The sequence below is a fragment of the Bombina bombina genome, chromosome 3, assembly GCF_027579735.1.
Source record: "Bombina bombina isolate aBomBom1 chromosome 3, aBomBom1.pri, whole genome shotgun sequence".
Taxonomy (NCBI): domain Eukaryota; kingdom Metazoa; phylum Chordata; class Amphibia; order Anura; family Bombinatoridae; genus Bombina; species Bombina bombina.
Genome location: NC_069501.1, coordinates 1,291,961,644 through 1,291,987,349, shown reverse-complemented (window position 1 = coordinate 1,291,987,349; position 25,706 = coordinate 1,291,961,644). Strand labels below are relative to the sequence as shown.

Here is a 25,706-nt window from a genome sequence, read left to right as displayed (position 1 = left end):
TTTTGGTTCAGTGTAACTTTAAAAAAAAAAGATAAACAGAGAAGTAATCAAATTACAAAATCAAATTTAAAGGGACAGTAAACCAAAAATTTTTCTTTCATGATTCAGTTACAGAATACAATTTTAACCTGGGTTATGCTTGCTTATTGGTGGTTAAATGTCGACCTACAATAAGCAAACGCTAACCATGGTGATGAACCTAAAATTGGCTGAATGCAAAGATTGCATTACTGCTTTTTAAATAAAGATAGAAAGCGAAAGAAGAAAAATGGATAATACAAGTAAATAGCAGATTAAAAAACAATAACGTAAGAGACACATTTTTGGTGCAGACAATTAAACAATATAAATATTAATTTGGAGATTAATTTATAATTACCTCGAATATCGCTATCACAGTCATCAGTTATGCCCTCAGTGACCTCCGTGCCAAGCCTCTGTAGATCTTTTCTTTCTAAGTCTGTCAAATCTGCGCCATAAGGCTGTCCGCCTCCAGTACCACGTGCATATTGCTTTTCTTTGGCAATTTTGGCTTTAGTTTGATGCTTGATATCATTGAACCTTTTTTTGCAGGAGTAGATATATTTTTTCGTTGGTCCTTGAGCACTCACAGCGTCACTAATTTTTTCCCAAATAAACTTCTTATGAGCACCGGGGGTTTGCTTGACTCGACTACCATAAATATTATCATAGTATTCGAGTACTAGATCAACAAGTACAACATTCTTTTGATGCGAGAAGTTAGGGTTGCGAGTCTTCTTGGAAGTAGCTGAATCTCCGGAGCAAGCCATCTTCTCAAAGTAAATACCGAAAAGTAAATAAACAATATTCTAAGATTTCTGGGAAAATGCCCATTCTTATACATGTCAGCAGCTAAACCTTGCCGCTTGTATGACGATTATGACACCTAGATGGTCACCTAGATGACTAAACCAATTAGGTCGTAGACTGCTTAGTAACTTTGTTCTTTCGCGCCGAGCGAAGCTTCAAAGTTATCAATAATCCGATTGTCTTCGACACAGAGTAGACGAGAAATTTTACGGCTTGGTTTTTAGTACATTCATGTAACGAAGTGCTATCCGCATGGTGCGAATGCCGGCGGGTTAATTCGATACGGTCTGTGCGAAAATTTTGACGCCTTAGTACATGGCGCCCCATATCTGCAAGTTAGGGGTGTAAAGATACACTGAAATAAAGGAAACATCACATAATACTATTACCTGCTCAATTTAATAACCCTGTATTTAAAATACTTTAATAAATATTTAGCTGCGAGTTACATAGTAAAAATGTGGTAAAACTTTTTGGGACATTAATGTATAAACACTCACTGTATTATCCAATAAAGAGACAGCAAGTTCTAAACGTTACTTTATTCCACTAATTTATATGTGGTGAATAATAAACTTAACATTCACACTGTTAAAGGGTCAGCACGTGAGATAAAATACACACCTCTTTAATAGTGCCAAGTACTTTATTTTGCAGCACATTGGATATACATAAATATTAACCACTTCTTACTAACAAATCAACTAAGGGCACCGTTATTCTGTTAAAGAATTATAATCCAGTGAACCTACTCAATAGGTGTCCACCAATTCAGGACAGGTTATACAAGTTACAAAAGGTGAATTCAAACAATCTATCCTGTATATTTGAGTGAATTTACCCAACTGTAAGCCCTTATTTCACTGTATTATGTAGTAAGAGAATTCCTTAACTCCCAGAATACCTTAGTGCTATTATTCGTGAACGCCCTTATTCTGTTTTTAATTTCTATCTGTTTTATATTTTAAAGTGTTGTAATAAAAGTTACATTTTAACTTTTGTCTAGATTTAGAGTTCTGCGTTACCTGTCAAAACCAGCGTTAGGGGCTCCTAACGCTGGTTTTGGTCGCCCACTGGTATTTAGAGTCAGTCAGGAAAGGGTCTAACGCTTACTTTGCAGCCGCGACTTTTCCATACCGCAGATCCCCTTATGTCAATTGCGTATCCTATCTTTTCAATGGGATCTTTCTAACGCTGGTATTTAGAGTCTTGGCTGAAGTGAGCGTTAGAATTCTAACGACAAAACTCCAGCCGCAGCAAAAAGCCAGAAGTTAAGAGCTTTCTGGGGTAACGCCGGTTCATAAAGCTCTTAACTACTGTGCTCTAAAGTACACTAACACCCATAAACTACCTATGTACCCCTAAACCGAGGCCCCCCCACATCGCCACCACTCTAATAATTTTTTTAACCCCTAATCTGCTGCCCCTAACACCGCCGACCCCTATATTATATTTATTAACCCCTAATCTGCCACCCCCAACGTCGGCGCCACCTACCTACAATTATTAACCCCTAATCTGCCGACTGGACCTCACCGCTACTATAATAAAGTTATTAACCCCTAATCCGCCTCACTCCCGCCTCAATAACCCTATAATAAATAGTATTAACCCCTAATCTGCCCTCCCTAACATCACCGACACCTAACTTCAAATATTAACCCCTAATCTGCCGACCGGACCTCACCGCTACTCTAATAAATTTATTAACCCCTAAAGCTAAGTCTAACCCTAACACTAACACCCTCCTAAGTTAAATATAATTTTTATCTAACGAAATAAATTAACTCTTATTAAATAAATTATTCCTATTTAAAGCTAAATACTTACCTGTAAAATAAACCCTAATATAGCTACAATATAAATTATAATTATATTGTAGCTATTTTAGGATTAATATTTATTTTACAGGTAAATTTGTATTTATTTTAACCACATACAATAGCTATCAAATAGTTAATAACTATTTAATAGCTACCTAGTTAAAATAATTACAAAATTACCTGTAAAATAAATCCTAACCTAAGTTACAAATACACCTAACACTACACTATCATTAAATAAATTAAATAAAATACCTACAATTATCTACAATTAAACCTAACACTACACTATCAATAAATAAATTAAATACAAATACCTACAAATAAATACAATTAAATAAACTAACTAAAGTACAAAAAATAAAAAAAGAACTAAGTTACAAAAAATAAATTTTTTTTTTTTACAAACATTAGAAAAATATTACAACAATTTTAAGCTAATTACACCTACTCTAAGCCCCCTAATAAAATAACAAAGCCCCCCAAAATAAAAAAAATGCCCTACCCTATTCTAAAATACAAATAGAAAAGCTCTTTTACCTTACCAGCCCTTAAAAGGGCCTTTTGCGGGGCCATGCCACAAAGAATTCTGCTCTTTTGCCTGTAAAAAAAAACATACAATACCCCCCCAACATTACAACCCACCACCCACATACCCCTAATCTAACCCAAACCCCCCTTAAATAAACCTAACACTAAGCCCCTGAAGATCTCCCTACCTTATCTTCACCACGCCGGGTATCACCGATCTGTCCAGATGAGGCTCCGAAGTCTTCATCCAAGCCCAAGCGGGGGCTGAAGAGGTCCATCATCGGGCTGAAGAGATCCATCATCGGGCTGAAGAGGTCCATCATCCGACTGAAGAGGTCCATCATCGGGCTGAAGAGAACCATCATCCGGCTGAAGAGGTCCATCATCGGGCTGAAGAGATCCATCATCCGGCTGAAGAGGTCCATCATCGGGCTGAAGAGATCCATCATCCGGCTGAAGTCTTCTATCAAGCGGCATCTTCAATCTTCAATTCAAGTTCAATCCGATTGGCTGATCCAATCAGCCAATCAGATTGAGCTCGCATTCTATTGGCTGATCGGAACAGCCAATAGAATGCGAGCTCAATCTGATTGGCTGATTCCATCAGCCAATCAGAATTTTCCTACCTTAATTCCGATTGGCTGATAGAATCCTATCAGCCAATCGGAATTCGAGGGACGCCATCTTGGATGACGTCATTTAAAGGAACCGTCATTTGTCGGGAATTCGTCGGCCAGGATGGATGTTCCGCGTCGGTGGGATGAAGATGGATCTGGAAGAAAGAAGATTGAAGATGCCGCTTGATAGAAGACTTCAGCCGGATGATGGATCTCTTTAGCCCGATGATGGACCTCTTCAGCCGGATGATGGATCTCTTCAGCCCGATGATAGACCTCTTCAGCCGGATGATGGATCTCTTCAGCCCGATGATGGACCTCTTCAGCCGGATGATGGACCTCTTCAGCCCGATGATGGATCTATTTAGCCCAATGATGGACCTCTTCAGCCCCCGCTTGGGCTTGGATGAAGACTTCGAAGCCTCCTCTGGACGGATCGGTGATACCCGGCGTGGTGAAGATAAGGTAGGGAGATCTTCAGGGGCTTAGTGTTAGGTTTATTTAAGGGGGGTTTGGGTTAGATTAGGGGTATGTGGGTGGTGGGTTGTAATGTTGGGGGGGGGGGTATTGTATGGTTTTTTTTTACAGGCAAAAGAGCAGAATTCTTTTGGGGCATGCCCCGCAAAAGGCCCTTTTAAGGGCTGGTAAGGTAAAAGAGCTTTTCTATCTGTATTTTAGAATAGGGTAGGGCATTTTTTTTATTTTGGGGGGCTTTGTTATTTTATTAGGGGGCTTAGAGTAGGTGTAATTAGCTTAAAATTGTTGTAATATTTTTCTAATGTTTGTAAATTATTTTTTTATTTTTTGTAACTTAGTTCTTTTTTTATTTTTTGTACTTTAGTTAGTTTATTTAATTGTATTTATTTGTAGGTATTTGTATGTAATTAATTTATTGATAGTGTAGTGTTAGGTTTAATTGTAGATAATTGTAGGTATTTTATTTCATTAATTTATTGATAGTGTAGTGTTAGGTTTAATTGTAACTTAGGTTAGGATTTATTTTACAGGTAATTTTGTAATTATTTTAACTAGGTAGCTATTAAATAGTTATTACCTATTTAATAGCTATTGTACCTGGTTAAAATAAATACAAAGTTACCTGTAAAATAAATATAAATCCTAAAATAGCTACAATATAATTATTCGTTATATTGTAGCTATATTAGGGTTTATTTTACAGGTAAGTATTTAGCTTTAAATAGGATTAATTTATTTAATAAGAGTTAATTTATTTCGTTAGACAAAAATTATATTTAACTTAGGGGGGTGTTAGTGTTAGACTTAGCTTTAGGGGTTAATAAATTTATTAGAGTAGCGGAGAGGTCCGGTCGGCAGATTAGGGGTTAATACTTGAAGTTAGGTGTTGGTGATGTTAGGGAGGGAAGATTAGGGGTTAATACTATTTATTATAGGGTTATTGAGGCGGGAGTGAGGCGGATTAGGGGTTAATAACTTTATTATAGTAGCGGTGAGGTCCGGTGAGGTCCGGTCGGCAGATTAGGGGTTAATAAGTGTAGGTAGGTGGCGGCGACGTTGGGGGCGGCAGATTAGGGGTTAATAAATATAATATAGGGGTCGGCGGTGTAAGGGACAGCAGATTAGGGGTACATAGGGATAACGTAGGTGGCGGCGGTGTACGGAGCGGCAGATTAGGGGTTAAAAAATATGCAGGGGTCAGCGATAGCGGGGGCGGCAGATTAGGGGTTAATAAGTGTAAGGTTAGGGGTGTTTAGACTCGGGGTTCATGTTAGGGTGTTAGGGGCAGACTTAGGAAGTGTTTCCCCATAGGAAACAATGGGGCTGCGTTAGGAGCTGAACGCTGCTTTTTTGCAGGTGTTTTTTTTCAGCTCAAAATGCCCCATTGTTTCCTATGGGGGAATCGTGCATGAGCACGTTTTTGAAGCTGGCCGCGTCCGTAAGCACCGCTGGTATTTAGAGTTGCAGTGGCGGTAAATATGCTCTACGCTCCCTTTTTGGAGCCTAACGCAGCCCTTCTGTGAACTCTAAATACCAGCGTTGTTTAAAAGGTGCGGGGGGGAAAAAGCACGCGTAGCTAACGCACCCCTTTGGCCGCAGAACTCTAAATCTAGCAGTTAATTTCTTAACCTTTACTCCATATCAATAAGATGCTCCAACAATAACGTGGGGAGAGGGAAGTGCTAGGTAAATGCATCTTGTCCATAGTCAAAATTCTTTTTGACTTAATTACTCCAAACAGTTTACTTATGCATAAGCACTCCAGCCGATTAATAAAGCTAAGTTACAATATAGTAGCAACCTAATAGGCATCCCCTTATCATCTGTGTAGTGCAGTTGCACCCCTTTTCTTCTCTGAACAATAAAATAAATATATTGTAAAAAAAAAAATCTTTACATAGATACATAAATACATATATCATTATATTTACATTTATATAGATACAGTACATATGTACATACATATAAATATATCAAGGAATATATATGTTCGATGCTGCAAGACAATGAAGCATATCACCTAATAAAAGTCGATTACAAACTATTAAATATGTATAGCCTTCAAAAAATCTAAATATATTATTGCTTTACAGTTGGTGCACTAGTAGATATAGGGATAAAAAAACATTGCTTCTGATGGATTATGCTACAACTTTGTCTCTCATTACAAATCAATTTCTACATATTCGGTGCAAAGTTTTGTTGCACTAATAGATATAGAGATAAAAATTAAATACACAACCTGCACCAATGAGCAGCTAGCTCCCACTAGTGCAACTTACATTTTCACTTTCCTATCCCTTTAAAATAGCCATAGATTTCAAATAAATACATATGATACTCTGATTACATGTTATATTCACAATTATTACTGCTCAGAATAATAATACATTTACAAAATATACATATAGTGGTATAAATACAGAGATATGACAGATAACATTGTTTAGAAGAAAGAAAAGGGGTGAAAAAAGGCTTAGCAGTGAAAGGGTTAAACAATACAAATTCTGGAGTAGACTGTCCCTTTAATGTGAAGAGTTTTGCTATTTGTGAAATGAGGATAGGTGATGTGGCCCTATATTAATATTTACATCTGTAACTCACATACAATAACATCTCAGTCTTATCAGTCTCCTTATTTGTACTCTGTATGTTGCTCCTCTCTATGTCTCTTTCTTTAACACTTTGTTTCTTCTCTCTGCACCACACGTCTGTTTCCTATTTCCTCACTTTCTTTTTTCTGCCCTGTCTTCTTTCTAATGGCCTGTGTCTTATATTGCAGCACTGCAGAGCGTTTACTCCCAGGTTCTCAGTTCCAGCGCTATACAAAGGGTGATAAGAGTGTGGTGAGGTCCAGCACCCCATACACGCTAAGTGAGCAGTTGGCGCAATACATAGACTTTGGTGAGATCTCAACCTCTGGTTATTGTGAGAGACAGGCATAGAGGAAGGAAAGACAGTTGTAACCTTGTTTTCTCTCCATAGTGGGGGGGGTTCATCGTTTTCCATCAGAACAGCATGTCATCAGCAGAGAATGGGATAAACGCCAAACAAAGCGAGCTGATTTGCATCTAGGGGTCACCCCCTCTGTCCTACGTCAGAGATACAACCTGTCTACAGTTGATATAGGAACACATCCCAACAACAGCCAGGCTTGTGCCCAGGTAAATATATATATATCTATATTAGCTTCTTCCTACTGGAGCAGTACTTGCTCTTCTCTTAAAGCAATGCCTCCCATCCTCACTATTAAAGCAATACCTCCTCCTACCCACTCTACTGGGGCAATATTTCCTCCTACCCACTCTACTAGAGCAATACTTCCTCCTACCCACTCTACTGGAGGAATATTTCCTCATACCCAATTTACTGGAGCAATGCTTCCTCCTACCCACTCTACTGGAGCAATACTTCCTCCTACCCACTCTACTGGAGCAATACTTCCTCCCACGCACTCTACTGGAGCAATACTTCCTCCCACCCACTCTACTGGAGCAATACTTCCTCCCACGCACTCTACTGGAGCAATACTTCCTCCTACCCACTCTACTGGAGGAATACTTCCTCCTACCCAATTTACTGGGGCAATACCGCATCCTACCCACTTTACTGGAGCAATACTTCCTCCTGCCGACACTTCTGGAGCAATATTTCCTACTACCCACTCTACTGGAGGAATATTTCCTCCTACCCAATTTACTGGAGCAATGCTTCCTCCTACCCACTCTACTGGAGAAAAACTTCCTCCCACCCACTCTACTGGAGCAATACTTCCTCCCACGCACTCTACTGGAGCAATACTTCCTTCTACCCACTCTACTGGAGGAATACTTCCTCCTACCCACTCTACTGGAGGAATACTTCCTCCTACCCACTCTACTAGAGCAATGCTTCCTCCTACCCACTCTACTGGAGAAATACTTCCTCCCACGCACTCTACTTGAGCAATACTTCCTCTTACCCACTCTACTGGAGGAATACTTCCTCCTACCCACTCTACTGGAGGAATACTTCCTCCTACCCAATTTACTGGGGCAATACCGCATCCTACCCACTTTACTGGAGCAATACTTCCTCCTGCCGACACTTCTGGAGCAATATTTCCTACTACCCACTCTACTGGAGGAATATTTCCTCCTACCCAATTTACTGGAGCAATGCTTCCTCCTACCCACTCTACTGGAGAAAAACTTCCTCCCACCCACTCTACTGGAGCAATACTTCCTCCCACGCACTCTACTGGAGCAATACTTCCTCCTACCCACTCTACTGGAGGAATACTTCCTCCTACCCACTCTACTGGAGGAATACTTCCTCCTACCCACTCTACTAGAGCAATGCTTCCTCCTACCCACTCTACTGGAGCAATACTTCCTCCCACGCACTCTACTTGAGCAATACTTCCTCTTACCCACTCTACTGGAGGAATACTTCCTCCTACCCACTCTACTGGAGCAATGCTTCCTCCTACCTATTCTACTGGAGAAATACTTCCTCCCACCCACTCTACTGGAGCAATACTTCCTCCCACGCACTCTACTGGAGCAATACTTCCTCCTACCCACTCTACTGGAGGAATACTTCCTCCTACCCAATTTACTGGGGCAATACCGCATCCTACCCACTTTACTGGAGCAATACTTCCTCCTGCCGACACTTCTGGAGCAATATTTCCTACTACCCACTCTACTGGAGGAATATTTCCTCCTACCCAATTTACTGGGGCAATACCGCATCCTACTAACTTTACTGGAGCAATACGTCCTCCTACCCACTCTACTGGAGGAATACTTCCTCCCACCCACTCTACTGGAGCAATACTTCCTCCCACCCACTCTACTGGAGCAATATTTCCTCCTACCCACTCTACTGGAGCAATACTTCCTCCTACCCACTCTACTGGAGGAATATTTCCTCCTACCCAATTTACTGGGGCAATACCGCATCCTACCCACTTTATTGGAGCAATACTTCCTCCCATCCACTCCACTGGAGCAATACTTCCTCCCACCCACTCTACTGGAGCAATACTTCCTCCCACCCACTTTACTGGAGCAATACTTCCTCCCATGCACTCTACTGGAGGAATACTTCCTCCTACACAATTTACTGGGGCAATACCGCATCCTACCCACTTTACTGGAGCAATACTTCCTCCTACCGACACTTCTGGAGCAATATTTCCTACTACCCACTCTACTGGAGGAATATTTCCTCCTACCCAATTTACTGGAGCAATGCTTCCTCCTACCCACTCTACTGGAGAAATACTTCCTCCCACCCACTCTACTGGAGCAATACTTCCTCCCACACACTCTACTGGAGCAATACTTCCTCCTACCCACTCTACTGGAGGAATACTTCCTCCTACCCACTCTACTGGAGCAATGCTTCCTCCTACCCATTCTACTGGAGAAATACTTCCTCCCACGCACTCTACTGGAGCAATACTTCCTCCTACCGACTCTACTGGAGGAATACTTCCTCTGTAATGTTACTCTAATATTCTCTTAGAGCAAATAATGTGCTAAATGGTTTAGGAGCACAACTGCAGAATTTAAGACTGTAATTGTATATATCTATATGTAAATAGATTAGTTTTGTATCAGCTCCATGCCAAGATGCACTATGGGAAAAGTGCAAACTGCAGCAGGGAAATTAATTTAGTCTTTGAATCCCCAAGAGGGTTGTAAGAAAGTTAGAATTAACCCTTGAGTATAATCCTGTGATAGATTGAAAGAATATTAACCCTGCAGGAAGTGTGCTCTGAATCTGCAGACTTTTGGGAAACAGACTGAGTATTAGAAATAGTCTCTATTAGAAGCAAGAGCAACCGTTAGGCAGGAATATGACTGAAATTACTTTACAACACAGTAAGGAAAACTTCTTGTTATAAGTATAGTCTATTAGATAATACTCTTACTGTGACTCCGGATGCTGTGCTAGGTATTCCTGTGGCTGAGCTATTACAGAGATTGCAGGAGTTGTCCCTGTGTGTAACGCTTCTCCTAAGCGCTTGTGTGCTACTGCGTCTGACTTCCGTGCTGTCCGCTGAGTGAGAGGAGTTGTCAGTGAAGCAGGTAAGGCTGCGGAATTGCGGTTAGCTGTTAGGTAGTGAGACAGAGTGAAATAGTCCTGTCTGTTCCTGCACAGTTACCAGATTGAGTGAAGGTATGTCCTTGCTGCTGAAAAGGAGGTATAACAATATTAAAAGTCAGGGTTAACGGACTCCAGAAAGTTTATAAGTAGTTGAACTGTCCAAAATACAAAGTTCCTTATTGCATGCAAGACATCAGATAGATGCAGAAGGAAGTGTTAAAGATAACTCTTCAGTTGTTAGAAAAAGCTGTAGAATATTTGTAATCCAAAATGTTTAGCAAGCTTAGAGAAACAGCAGCTCTAAAACTGCTATACAAAATACTAAGCACAGAGGCCTGTGATCTCAGGTGTTTTATTAGTTAGGTAGGCAGGACAAGGTGAAACTGCGCTGGGTCCTAAAAGGTAAAGGCTCTGACATCACCCCCTCCTCAAGCGAGCTGTCCCACAGCTCGAGGTGCAGGACGGTCCGGATTCCATCTATGAAATAGAGACACGAGACGTGGAGCGTTCAGATTGGAAGCCGGTTCCCAGGTATCATCCTCAGGAGGATAGTTCTTCCATCTCACTAAGTATTCCAAAACGGAACCCCGGTATCTGGAATCTAATAGTGATTTCACTTCATAAGTGTCAGTTTCTCCAGGGGACAATGTAGGTGGTAATACTGATTCAGTGTTTCTAGTCGGTCTATAAGGTTTGAGTAACGAGACATGAAATGTGGGATGAACTTTAATTTGAGGAGGTAAATCCAACGTGACAGCATTTTCATTTACAATACGACTCACATGGAATGGTCCTATAAAACGGGAAGCTAATTTCTTGGATGGCACCTGCAGACGCAAGTTTTTTGTGGAGAGCCAAACTCTGTCCCCTATGGTATATGATGGGGGAGTTCTTCTTCGGAGGTCGTAATAGTGTTTTTGGCTTTCTTGAGCCTTTTGAATATTCTGGGTGATAGTAGAAAAGCCATCAATAAGTTGTCTGCTGTAATCTTCTAAATGAGGGGAAGTAGAAGATACGTCTGAGTTAATGTGAAATGTGGGGTAATATCCATAAGAGGCAAAAAATGGAGATAGTTTTGTTGAAGAATTCTTTAGGCTGTTGTAGGCGAATTCGGCCATGGGTAAATAATCCACCCAATCATTTTGCTGTTGGTTGCAATAACATCTGATATATTCCTCAAGCCACTGATTCAGACGTTCAGTTTGGCCATTGGTCTGTGGATGGAATGAAGTAGTATATCTGTGGTTTATCTGTAATAGAGAACATAATTTCTTCCAAAACCTGGAGGTAAATTGCGTACCTCTGTCCGTGATTATTCTGGCCGGTGTTCCATGGAGTTTTATTATGTTTTCAAGAAATAAATTAGCAGTTTCAACAGAGGTAGGTAATTTATGATATGGGATGAAATGTCCCATTTTTGTAAACATGTCGATTATGACTAAGAAGGTAGTATGTCTCCTGGAAGGCGGTAGGTCGACAATAAAATCCATGGAGATTTGTTCCCAGGGTCTTTGTTGAATAGGGAGTGGCATCAACAGACCGTAGGGTCTGTTCTTTTCTGATTTTGAGATAGCACAGGTGGAGCAGGATGTTACATAATCATGGACTGTTTTCTTTAAATCAGGCCACCAAAATTCTCTTTGTATAAGATCTATTGTTCGGTTTACTCCAGGGTGTCCGGAAAATGGTGAGTCATGATGTTCCCTTAATAGTGCTGATCTTAATCTGGGAGAGACATAAATCTTATCTTCAAAATAATAAGTACCCGATTTTTGCGTCAGTCTTTGGAGTGGTAGGTCTTTGTCGGTAGCGTAGGAATCTTGAATCTCTTTCAGTAGAGAAGTAGAGAGGGCAATGAACCGCTCACTCGGTATGATTGAAGTGGTGTTGAACTGAGAAGTTGGTTTTGTATAAATTCTGGATAGGGCATCTGCCTTACCATTTTTATTTGCAGGACGGTAGATGATGTGAAAGTCAAACCTGGAGAAAAATAAGAACCAACGGACTTGTCTAGCAGAGAGTGTTTTGTTAGACTGCAAATACTGTAGGTTCTTGTGATCGGTGTAGATGGTTATGGGGAATTTAGCTCCTTCTAGGAGATGTCTCCAATTTTCCAAAGCTCTGCGTATCGCTAAAAGTTCTTTATCTCCTATGGAGTAGTTCATCTCCGCTGAACTCATAATTTTGGAGAAGAAGGAGACCGGATGCAGTGGTTCGGAAGGAGATCGTCTCTGAGACAAAACAGCTCAAGTAGCAAAGTCGGAAGAGTCAACTTCTAAAACAAATTGTAAGTTCAAATCTGGAAAACGCAGTATAGGGGCACTTGAGAAACTGGCTTTGAGGAAATCAAAGGCAGAAGATGCTTCATCGGTCCAACTGAACGGTTTGGAGTTGCTAGTAAGTTGAGTAAGTGGTCTTGCAACCTTTGAGAACCCTTTGATGAACTTACGGTAATAGTTTGAGAACCCCAAAAATCTTTGGAGTTCCTTCTTATTCTTGGGTTGCGGCCAGTCTAGAAGAGTTTCCACTTTCTTATGTTGCATACTTATGCCCTGTGGTGAAATCTCATAGCCCAAGAACGAGATCTGAGAGCAATGGAATTGACACTTCTCTAACTTGGCGTACAGTTTATGGACACGTAGTCGGGACAGCACCCATCTAACATGTTTTCTGTGTTCTGTGAGAGATTTGGAAAATATAAGGATGTCATCCAGGTATACCACAACGCAACTATCCAACAAATCTCGAAAAACATCATTTATAAAATGTTGGAAAGTTGCCGGGGCGTTGCAAAGGCCGAATGGCATCACAAGATATTCATATAACTCATATCTCGTTCTAAACGCTGTGAGCCATTCGTCACCTTCGCGGATACGGATTAGATTATATGCCCCTCTGAGGTCGAGTTTTGTGTAAATGGTGGCTTCTGAGAGGCATTCGATCAACTCCGGGATCAAAGGTAGGGGATACTGGTTTTCTATTGTTCTCTTATTTAACTCCCGATAATCTATAATGGGCCGGAGAGTGCCATCCTTGTTCGTGACGAAGAACATCCCTGCGCCTGCTGGGGAGGTTGATGGTCTGATAAAACCTTTCTTTATGTTGTCTTCTAAGTAGGTCTTGAGGTGTTGTAGTTCGGGTTGATTTAATGGATAAACATGTCCGAAAGGAATAGTGGCTCCTGGCTGTAATTGTATCAGGCAGTCGTAGGTCCGATGGGGAGGCAGGTTCTCTGCTTCTGATTTGCTGAAGACATCAGTGAAATCGATATAATCAGGAGGTAGAACTGGATGTACTGAAGTAGTTTGTAGAAGACACTGTTTGGAAAAACAAGTATTAAGGCAATAATCTGAGTTAAAACAAATTTTTGAAGACGACCAGGTTATGCTAGGTTCATGTTGTTGTAACCATGAGATCCCCAAAACTACAGGGAAGTCTGGTGATGGTAGGACATCAAAACGAAATATGTTCTATATGGCCCTCTTTAGTTATGACTTCTAGTGGTATAGTATGATGGGTTATGGGACCAGTGGTAACAGTAGACCCGTCAATAACTCTGACAACAAGTGGTTTTGATTTCAAGACAAGTGGTATTTTATTGGAATTAACTAGACCGGAATCGATAAAGTTCCCAAAAGCACCAGAATCCACGATGGCATCAGTAGGAAGTCTTTTGTGGTCCCACTGTAAAACAAGGGATAACCCACAATAAGTTATTTGATTATGCTGAAGGTGAGTTGATTTAATAGAAATACACTTACTTTTCTTGTTCTTTAATAAGAGTGGGCATTCTTGTATGGTATGTGAGTCATCAGCACAATACATACACAGGTTATGTGTTTTCCTCTGAAATCTTTCCGCTGGAGTGATGGGACCCCGAACAACCCCAATTTCCATGGGAACAGAGTGTGAAGAAGGGCTCAAGGGAGGATTACGTGCTGAAGATGAACTAGGTTTTGGTGAGCTTTCGGTGTGATATCTCTCATGTCTCCTCTCGCGGAGTCTTCTGTCAATTTGGGTCGTAACCCTCATCAAGGCTTCCAAAGTAGGAGGTAGGTCTATACGGGCTAATTCATCCTTGAGGGTTTCGGCTAACCCTAATCTAAATTGATTCCGGAGAGCGACAGGACTCCACATCGAATCTGAGGCATATAGTTTAAATTCTGAGATGTAGTCCTCAACAGGCCTCTTCCCTTGCTTAAGGTCTCTCCTCATGGTCTCTGCTGCTAATTGAACATCTTTGCCCAAATACAATTCATCCAAGTTGTCGAAGAAGAGGCTGAGTGAAGACATTATAGGGTCTTGGTGTTCGCATAGATTGTCTGCCCAAGACCTAGGTTCTCCATGGAGAAAGGAGACAACAGAAAGGACTTTAATTCTATCTGTTGGGTAACTGTGAGGGCGGAGACTGAAAAGCAAATGACAAGCATTTTTTAACTGTTTGTAGCTTTTTCTGTTTCCAGAAAAGGTATCGGGTAATGAGACCTGTGGTTCGGGTAGTGTGTCATGAGCACCTTTTAAATGAATAGATTCTTTTATTATATCACGTAGTGATTGGTTCTCAACTTGAAGGTCTCTAACCGCCTGAGAAATCTGGTCTACCCTCTGTGTGAGGTTATAGATGAGTTGCGGAATTTCTGCTGGCTCCATTTGGTGGGGCTTAGTATTATGTAATGTTACTCTAATATTCTCTTAGAGCAAATAATGTGCTAAATGGTTTAGGAGCACAACTGCAGAATTTAAGACTGTAATTATATATATATATATATATATATATATATATATATATATATATATATATATATATATATATATATATATATATATGTAAATAGATTAGTTTTTTATCAGCTCCATGCCAAGATGCACTATGGGAAAGTGCAAACTGCAGCAGGGAAATGAATTTAGTCTTTGAATCCCCAAGAGGGTTGTAAGAAAGTTAGAATTAACCCTTGAGTATAATCCAGTGATAGATTGAAAGAATATTAACCCTGCAGGAAGTGTGCTCTGAATCTGCAGACTTTTGGGAAACAAACTGAGTATTAGAAATAGTCTCTATTAGAAGCAAGAGCAACCGTTAGGCAGGAATATGACTGAAATTACTTTACAACACAGTAAGGAAAACTTCTTGTTATAAGTATAGTCTATTAGATAATACTCTTACTGTGACTCCGGATGCTGTGCTAGGTATTCCTGTGGCTGAGCTATTACAGAGATTGCAGGAGTTGTCCCTGTGTGTAACGCTTCTCCTAAGCGCTTGTGTGCTCCTGCGTTTGACTTCCGTGCTGTCCGCTGAGTGAGAGGAGTTGTCAGTGAAGCAGGTAAGGCTGCGGAATTGCGGTTAGCTGTTAGGTAGTGAGACAGAGTGAAATAGTCCTGTCTGTTCCTGCACAGTTACCAGATTGAGTGAAGGTATGTCCTTGCTGCTGAAAAGGAGGTATAACAATATTAACAGTCAGGGTTAACGGACTCCAGAAAGTTTATAAGTAGTTGAACTGTCCAAAATACAAAGTTCCTTATTGCATGCAAGACATCAGATAGATGCAGAAGGAAGTGTTAAAGATAACTCTTCAGTTGTTAGAAAAAGCTGTAGAATATTTGTAATCCAAAATGTTTAGAGAGCTTAGAGAATCAGCAGCTCTGAAACTGCTATACAAAATACTAAGCACAGAGGCCTGTGATCTCAGGTGTTTTATTAGTTAGGTAGGCAGGACTAGGTGAAACTGCGCTGGGTCCTAAAAGGTACAGGCTCTGACATCCTCCTACCCACTCTACTGGAGCAATGCTTCCTCCTACCCACTCTACTGGAGAAATACTTCCTCCCACCCACTCTACTGGAGCAATACTTCCTCCCACGCACTCTACTGGAGCAATACTTCCTCCTACCCACTCTACTGGAGAAATACTTCCTCCCACCCACTCTACTGGAGCAATACTTCCTCCCACGCACTCTACTGGAGCAATACTTCCTCCCACGCACTCTACTGGAGCAATACTTCCTCCTACCCACTCTACTGGAGGAATACTTCCTCCTACCCAATTTACTGGGGCAATACCGCATCCTACCCACTTTACTGGAGCAATACTTCCTCCTGCCAACACTTCTGGAGCAATATTTCCTACTACCCACTCTACTAGAGGAATATTTCCTCCTACCCAATTTACTGGGGCAATACCGCATCCTACTAACTTTACTGGAGCAATACGTCCTCCTACCCACTCTACTGGAGGAATACTTCCTCCCACTCTACTGGAGCAATACTTCCTCCCACCCACTCTACTGGAGCAATATTTCCTCCTACCCACTCTACTGGAGCAATACTTCCTCCTACCCACTCTACTGGAGGAATATTTCCTCCTACCCAATTTACTGGGGCAATAACGCATCCTACCCACTTTACTAGAGCAATACTTCCTCCTGCCGACACTTCTGGAGCAATATTTCCTACTACCCACTCTACTGGAGCAATACTTCCTCCCACCCACTCTACTGGAGCAATACTTCCTCCCATGCACTCTACTGGAGCAATACTTCCTCCTACCCACTCTACTGGAGGAATACTTCCTCCTACACAATTTACTGGGGAAATACCGCATCCTACCCACTTTACTGGAGCAATACTTCCTCCTACCGACACTTCTGGAGCAATATTTCCTACTACCCACTCTACTGGAGGAATATTTCCTCCTACCCACTCTACTGGAGAAATACTTCCTCCTACCCACTCTACTGGAGAAATACTTCCTCCCACCCACTCTACTGGAGCAATACTTCCTCCCACACACTCTACTGGAGCAATACTTCCTCCTACCCGCTCTACTGGATGAATACTTCCTCCTACCCACTCTACTGGAGCAATGCTTCCTCCTACCCACTCTACTGGATAAATACTTCCTCCCACCCACTCTACTGGAGCAATACTTCCTCCCACGCACTCTACTGGAGCAATACTTCCTCCTACCCACTCTACTGGAGGAATACTTCCTCCTACCCAATTTACTGGGGCAATACCGCATCCTACCCACTTTACTGGAGCAATACTTCCTCCTACCAACACTTCTGGAGCAATATTTCCTACTACCCACTCTACTGGAGGAATATTTCCTCCTACCCAATTTACTGGAGCAATGCTTCCTCCTACCCACTCTACTGGAGCAATACTTCCTCCCACCCACTCTACTGGAGCAATACTTCCTCCCACGCACTCTACTGGAGCAATACTTCCTCCTACCAACTCTTCTGGAGCAATATTTCCTCCTACCCACTCTACTGGAGCAATACTTCCTCCTACGCATTCTACTAGAGCAATAATTCCTCCTACCCACTTTACCGGAGCAATACTTCCTCCTACCTACTTTACTGGAGCAATACTTCCTCCTACCCACTTGACTGGAGCAATACTTCCTCCTACCCACTTTACTGGAGCAATGTCACCTCCTAACTACTCTACTGGAGCAATACCTCCTCCTACCCACTTTACTGGAGAATGTCACCTCCTACCAACTCTACTGTAGCAATAATTCCTCCTACCCACTCTACTGAAGCAATACCGCATCCTACCCACTTTACTGGAGCAATACTTCCTCTCACCCACTCTACTGGAGCAATACCACCTCCTACCTACTCTACTTAAGCAATACTTCCTCTTACCCACTCTATTGGAGCAATACTTCCTCTTACCCACTCTACTGGAGCAATACTTTCTCGTACTTACTCTACTGTAGCAATACTTTCTCGTACTCACTTTACTGTAGCAATACTTTCTCATACTCACTTTACTGTAGCAATACTTTCTTGTACTCACTCTACTGTACCAATACTTTCTTGTACTCACTCTACTGTAACAATACTTTCTCATACTCACTTTACTGTAGCAATACTTTCTCATACTCACTTTACTGTAGCAATACTTTCTCGTACTCACTCTACTGTAACAATACTTTCTTGTACTCACTTTACTGTAGCAATACTTTCTCGTACTCACTCTACTGTAACAATACTTTCTCATACTCACTTTACTGTAGCAATACTTTCTCATACTCACTTTACTGTAGCAATACTTTCTCGTACTCACTCTACTGTAACAATACTTTCTCATACTCACTTTACTGTAGCAATACTTTCTCATACTCACTTTACTGTAGCAATACTTTCTCGTACTCACTCTACTGTAACAATACTTTCTCATACTCACTTTACTGTAGCAATACTTTCTCATACTCACTTTACTGTAGCAATACTTTCTCATACTCACTTTACTGTAGCAATACTTTCTCGTACTCACTCTACTGTAACAATACTTTCTTGTACTCACTTTACTGTAGCAATACTTTCTCATACTCACTTTACTGTAGCAATACTTTCTCGTACTCACTCTACTGTAACAATACTTTCTTGTACTCACTTTACTGTAGCAATACTTTCTCGTACTCACTTTACTGTAGCAATACTTTCTCGTACTCACTCTACTGTAACAATACTTTCTCATACTCACTTTACTGTACCAATACTTTCTTGTACTCACTCTACTGTAACAATACTTTCTTGTACTCACTCTACTGTAACAATACTTTCTCATACTCACTTTACTGTAGCAATACAGGGCTCTGAGAGGGTCTGCTGCATTGATTATCTGTTAAAGTAAAATTTTCTAAGTGAAAAGTAAAGAAGTTACCTAAACAAGGGGAGTTTTAAATTATTTTCTGTGTAAAGGGTGCATTTAATAACTGTTTTCCTTTAAGCTTGTTTCAAACTTTCGGCTAGATTACAAGTTTTGTCGGTAAAAACTTGCGTTGCTAACGAGCCTTTTTTTCCAGCGCACACTTTAAACAACGCTGGTATTACAAGTTTTCTGAATGGCTGCGTTAGCCTCAGAAAAGTGAGCATTGAGCAAATTTAGCGCCACTTCTACCTATAATACCAGCGTTGTTTACGGTAGCGGTAAGCTGGCAAAACGTGCTCGTGCACGATTTCCCCATAGGAAACAATGGGGCTGAGCTGGCTGAAAAAAAAACACCTGCAAAAAAGCAGCGTTCAGCTCCTAATGCAGCCCCATTGCTTCCTATGGGGAAATACTTTCTAAGTCTACACCTAACACCCTAACATGAACCCCGAGTCTAAACACCCCTAATCTTATATTTATTAACCCCTAATCTGCCGCCACCAACATCGCCGACACCTGCATAATATTATTAACCCCAAATCTGCCGCTCCGTAAACCGCCGCCACCTACATTATACCTATGAACCCCTAATCTGCTGCCCCTAACATCGCCGACAACTACATTATAGTTATTAACATCTAATCTGCCGCCCCCAACGTCACCACCACCTAACTACAATTATTAACCCCTAATCTGCCGCCCCCAACTTCGCCGCTACTATATTAAATGTATTAACCCCTAAACCTAAGTCTAACCCTAACCTAAATCTATTTTTAATAAATCTAAATAAAATTACTATAATTAAATAAATTATTCCTATTTAAAAATAAATACCTATAAAATAAACCATAAGATAGCTACAATATAACTAATAATTACATTGTAGCTATTTCAGGATTTATATTTATTTTACAGGCAACTTTGTATTTATTTTAACTAGGTACAATAGCTATTAAATAGTTAATAACTATTTAATAGCTACCTAGTTAAAATAATTACAAAATTACCTGTAAAATAAATCCTAACCTAAGTTACAAATACACCTAACACTACACTATCAATAAATTAATTAAATAAATGAACTACAATTATCTAAAATAAAATACAATTAAATAAATTAAACTATAGTACAAAAAAACCCAAATACTAAATTACAAAAAATAAAAAATATTACAAGAAGTTTAATCTAATTACACCTAATCTAAGCCCCCCAAAATAATAAAATTCCCTACCCTACACTAAATTACAAATAGCCCTTAAAAGGGCCTTTTGCGGGGCATTGCCCCAAAGTAATCAGCTCTTTTACCAGCCCTTAAAAGGGCTTTTTGCGGGGCATTGCCGCAAAGTAATCAACTCTTTTACCTGTAAAAAAAAGAAATACAATACCCCCCAACATTACAACCCACCACCCACACACCCCTACTCTAAAACCCACCCGATCCCCTTTAAAAGAAACCTAACACTACCCCATTGAAGATCACCCTACCTTGAGCCGTCTTCAGCCAGCCGGGCACCGATGGGGCAGAAGAGGACATCTGGACCGGCACAAGTCTTCATCTGATCCGGCCAGAAGTCTTCATCCAATCGGGGCAGAAGAGGTCCTCCATCCAGCAGAAGTCTTTATCCAAGCGGCATCTTCTATCTTCATCCTTCCGGCGATGAGCGGCTCTATCTTGAAGACCTCCGGCGCGGAACATCCTTCTAGGCCGACGGACTAATGACAAATGAATATTCCTTTAAATGACGTCATCCAAGATGGCGCCCCTCAAATTCCGATTGGCTGATAGGATTCTATCAGCCAATCGGAATTAAGGTAGGAAAAATCCGATTGGTTGATTTAATCAGCCAATCGGATTGAAGTTCAATCCGATTGGCTGATTGGATCAACCAATAGAATGCGAGGTCAAGCCAATCGGATTTTTCCTACCTTAATTCCGATTGGCTGATAGAATCCTATCAGCCAATCGGAATTCGAGGGACGCCATCTTGGATGACGTCATTTAAAGGACCTGCCATTCGTCGGGTAGTCGTCGGTCAAGAAGGATGTTCCGCGCCGGAGGTCTTCAAGATGGAACCGCTCATCGCCGGAAGGATGAAGATAGAAGATGCCGCTTGGATGAAGACTTCTGCTGGATGGAGGACCTCTTCTGCCCGATGGATGAAGACTTCTGGCCAGATCGGATGAAGACTTGTGCCGGTCCGGATCTCCTCTTCTGCCCCATCGGTGCCCGGTTGGCTGAAGAAGGCTCAAGGTAGGGTGATCTTCAATGGGGTAGTGTTAGTTTTTTTTTAAGGGGGATCGGGTGGGTTTTAGAGTAGGGGTGGGTGATGGGTTGTAATGTTGGGGGGGTATTGTATTTCATTTTTTTACAGGTAAAAGAGCTGATTACTTTGGGGCAATGCCCCGCAAAAAGCCCTTTTAAGGGCTGGTAAAAGAGCTGATTACTTTGGGGCAATGCCCCACAAAAGGCCCTTTTAAGGGCTATTTGTAATTTAGTTTATGGTAGGGAATATTATTTTGGGGGGCTTTTTTATTTTATTAGGGGGATTAAATTAGGTGTAATTAGATTAAACTTCTTGTAATATTTTTTTATTTTTTGTAATTTAGTGTTTGTTTTTTTGTACTATAGTTTAGTTTATTTAATTGTATTTTATTTTAGATAATTGTAGTTAATTTATTTAATTAATTTATTGATGGTGTAGTGTTAAGTGTATTTGTAACTTAGGTTAGGATTTATTTTACATGTAATTTTGTAATTATTTTAACTAGGTAGCTATTAAATAGTTATTAACTATTTAATAGCTATTGTACCTAGTTAAAATAAATACAAATTTGCCTGTAAAATAAATATAAATCCTAAAATAGCTACAATGTAATTATTAGTTATATTGTAGCAATCTTATGGTTTATTTTATAGGTAAGTATTTATTTTTAAATAGGAATAATTTATTTAATTATAGTAATTTTATTTAGATTTATTAAAAATAGATTTAAGTTAGGGGGTGTTAGGGTTAGACTTAGGTTTAGGGGTTAATACATTTAATATAGTAGCAGCGACATTGGGGTGGCAGATTAGGGGTTAATAATTGTAGGTAGGTGTCGGCGACGTTGGGGGGGGGCAAATTAGGGGTTAATAAAATTTAACTAGTGTTTGCGAGGCGGGAGTGAGGCGGTTTAGGGGTTAATAATTTATTAAAGTTGCGGCGATGTCCGGTCGGCATATTAGGGGTTAATAATTGTAGTTAGGTGGCGGCGACGTTGGGGGCAGCAGATTAGGGGTTCATAGGTATAATGTAGGTTGCGGCGATGTCCGGTCGGCAGATTAGGGGTTAAATTATTTTATTATAGTTTTTGCGATGTTGGGGGCCTCTGTTTAGGGGTTAATGGGTAGTTTATGGGTGTTAGTGTACTTTTTAGCACTTTAGTTAAGAATTTTATGTTCCGGCGTTAGCCCATAAAACTCTTAACTACTGACTTTTATATGCGGTAGGAGTCTTGGAGGTAGAGGCTGTACCGCTCACTTCTTCCAAGACTTGTAATACCAGCATTAGGCAAATCCCATTAAAAAGATAGGATACGCAATTGATGTAAGGGGATTTGCGGTATGGAAAAGTCGCAGAAGAAAAGTGAGCAGTACACCTGTACCTGCCAGACTCGTAATACCAGCGGGCGTTAAAAAGCAGCGTTAGGACCCCTTAATGCTGCTTTTTAAAGCTAACACCGAACTCGTAATCTAGCCATTTGTTTTTTGTTTTTGTTTCCTGTGTGGGTAATTAGGGAGGGATTATTTTCACCTGTTTTGGCCTACCTAGACTATAAATTTAAAGCATTAACTCTTAGAGCGTGCTCTGAGAGGGTCTGCTGCATTGATTATCTGTTAAAGTAAGATTTTCTGTTTAAGTAAAGTAGTTACCAAATCAAGGAAGTTAGGCAAACAAGGATTTGGAGTTTCCCAAACAAGGGGAGTTTTTAATTGTTTGCTGTGTAAAGGGCACATTTTAAAAAATAACTGTTTTCATCTAAGCTTGTTTCAAACATTTTTTTTTTGCTTCCTGTGTGGATAATTAGGGGAGAGATTTTCACCTGTTTGGGCCTACCTAGACTATAAATTTAAAGCAATAACTCTTGGAGCCTGCTCTGAGAGGGTTTGCTGCATTGAGTATCTGTTAAAGTAAGGTTTTATATTTAAGTAAAGGAGTTACCTAAACAAGGAAGTTAGGCAAACAAGGATTTGGAGTAACCAAGGGGAAAACAAAATTTATGCTTACCTGATAAATTTATTTATTTCCAGATATGGTGAGTCCACGGAATCATCAATTACTAGTGGTAATATCACTCCTGGCCAGCAGGAGGAGGCAAAGAGCACTACAACAAAGCTGCTATATATGTCACTCCCCTTACCCATAACCTCCAGTCATTCGGCCAAAGGAAAAATGTAAAAAGAAGATAACACAAAAGTGTAGAGGTGCCTGAGGTTTTAGAAAAAAATAACTGTCTTAAATAAAGGGTGGGCCGTGGACTCCACCATATCCGGAAATAAATACATTTATCAGGTAAGCATAAATGATGTTTTCTTTCCTAAGATATGGTGAGTCCACAGAATCATCAATTACTAGTGGGAATCAATACCCAAGATAGAGGATACAGATGATAAGGGAGGGACAAGACAGGTAGACCTAAACAGAAGGCACCATCGCTTGAACAACCCTTCTCCCAAAAGAAGCCTCAGCTGAGGCAAAAGTATCAAATTTATAAAACTTTGAAAAAGTATGCAAAGAGGACCAAGTTGCAGCCTTGCAAAACTGTTCCACAGAAGCTTCATCTTTAAATGCCCAGGAAGAAGAAACAGCCCTCGTGGAATGAGCAGTGATTTTCTCAGGAGGTTGCTGTCCAGCAGTCTCATAGGCCAAACATATAATACTCCTTAGCCAAAGAGAAAGAGAAGTAGCCGGTAGCTTTCTAACCCTTGCGCTTCCCAGAAAAACAAACAAAGCAGAAGACTAACGAAAGTCCTTAGTTGCCTGAAGATAGAACTTCAATGCACGCACAATATCTAGGTTGTGCAAGAAACGATCCTTAGGAGAAGGAGGATTAGGACACAAAGAAGGAACCACAATCTCTTGATTAATATTCTTGTTTGAAACAACCTTAGTTAGGAAACCTAATTTAGTACGTAAAACCACCTTATCAGAATGAAAAATAAGATAAGAAGAAACAAACTGCAGAGCTGAAAGTGCCAAAACTCTCTGAGCAGAAGAAATAGTAACAAGAAACAAAACCTTCCAAGATAACATCTTGATATCTAAGGAATGCATAGGTTCAAACAGAGCCCGCTGTAAAACTCTAAGAACAAGGTTAAGACTTCAGGGAGGAGTAACGGGCTTAAACCCAGGCCTAATTCTAACCAATGCCTGACAAAAAGATTGCACATCTGTTGCATCCGCCAAACGCTTATGCAACAAAATAGAGAATGCGGAAATCTGACCTTTCAGAGTACTAGCTGACAAAATCCTAGGAATCCTGACTCTACTCCAAGAGTAGCCTCTGGATTCACACCAATACAGATATTTACACCATATCTTATAGTAAATCTTTCTTGTCACAGGCTTATGAGCCTGAATCATGGTCTCAATGACCGACTATGAAAACCCATGCTTAGTTAAAATCAAGCGTTCAATCTCCAAGCGGTCAGCTTCAGAGAAACAAGATTTGGATGAAGAAGAGGACCCTGAAGTAGAAGGTCCTTCCTCAGAGGGAGTCTCCACGGAGGTAGAAACAACATTTCCACTCAATCTGCATACCAAATCCTGCGAGGCCACGCCGGCGCTATGAGAATCACCGACACCCTCTCCTGCTTGATCTGAGCAATGGCTCTTGGCAGGCGAGTGAACGGAGGAAATATGTATGCTAGACTGAAATTCCAAGGAACCGCCAGAGCATCTATCAAGAAAGCCTGTGTCTCCCTTGACCTTGAGCCGTACCTCAGAAGCTTGGCATTCTGCCGAGAAGCCATGAGATCCAGTTCTGGCTGCCCCCAATTGAGGATTAAACTGGAAAATACTTCCGGATGGAGTTCCCACTCCTCCGGATGAAAGGTCTGTCGGCTTAGAAAATCTGCCTCCCAATTGTCCACTCCGAAGTTAAGTTGTCCGACTGGAACCTGATAAACCGGGCTAAGGCTAACTGAGGCCAGGCCAGTAGAGTATTGAAAATTGCTCTCAGTTCTAGAATGATTATAGAGAGAACTGACTCCTCCCAAGTCCAAAGACCCTGAGTCTTCAATGACCCCAAAATTGCTCCCCAACCTAGAAGGCTGGCATCCATGGTCATGATCACCCAGGAAGGTCTGCAAAAGCAAGTTCCCTGGGAGAGGTGTTCCTGAGACAACCACCATGGAAGAGAGTCCCTTGTCGCCTGATTCAGAAATATTTACGGAGACAGATCCACATAGTCCCCATTCCATTGCCTTAACATGCATAACTGCAGAGGTCTGAGATGGAAACGAGCAAACGGATCAGAGGGATAGTTAGACTCAAGAATGAGGATAGAGTAGTGGAAGAAGATAAACAAATAGCAAACTGCTTAAATGATTACTTTTGTTCAGTCTTTACAACAGATGGTAAAGATAATGAGATGCTATTAAGGGATGTTACTGTAAATAATG

At 40.8% G+C, this 25,706-nt stretch overlaps 1 protein-coding gene across 1 annotated transcript in view; it reads left to right on the top strand.

The window, feature by feature from the left end:
• Positions 1 to 25,706, top strand: part of TPP1 (tripeptidyl peptidase 1) — a 328,779-nt gene that overhangs the window by 40,130 nt on the left and 262,943 nt on the right. The window contains exons 3-4 of the mRNA XM_053708854.1: positions 7,062 to 7,183; positions 7,265 to 7,443. Of these exons, the coding sequence (XP_053564829.1) occupies positions 7,062 to 7,183; positions 7,265 to 7,443 (301 nt within the window). The remainder of the gene's footprint in view (positions 1 to 7,061; positions 7,184 to 7,264; positions 7,444 to 25,706) is intronic.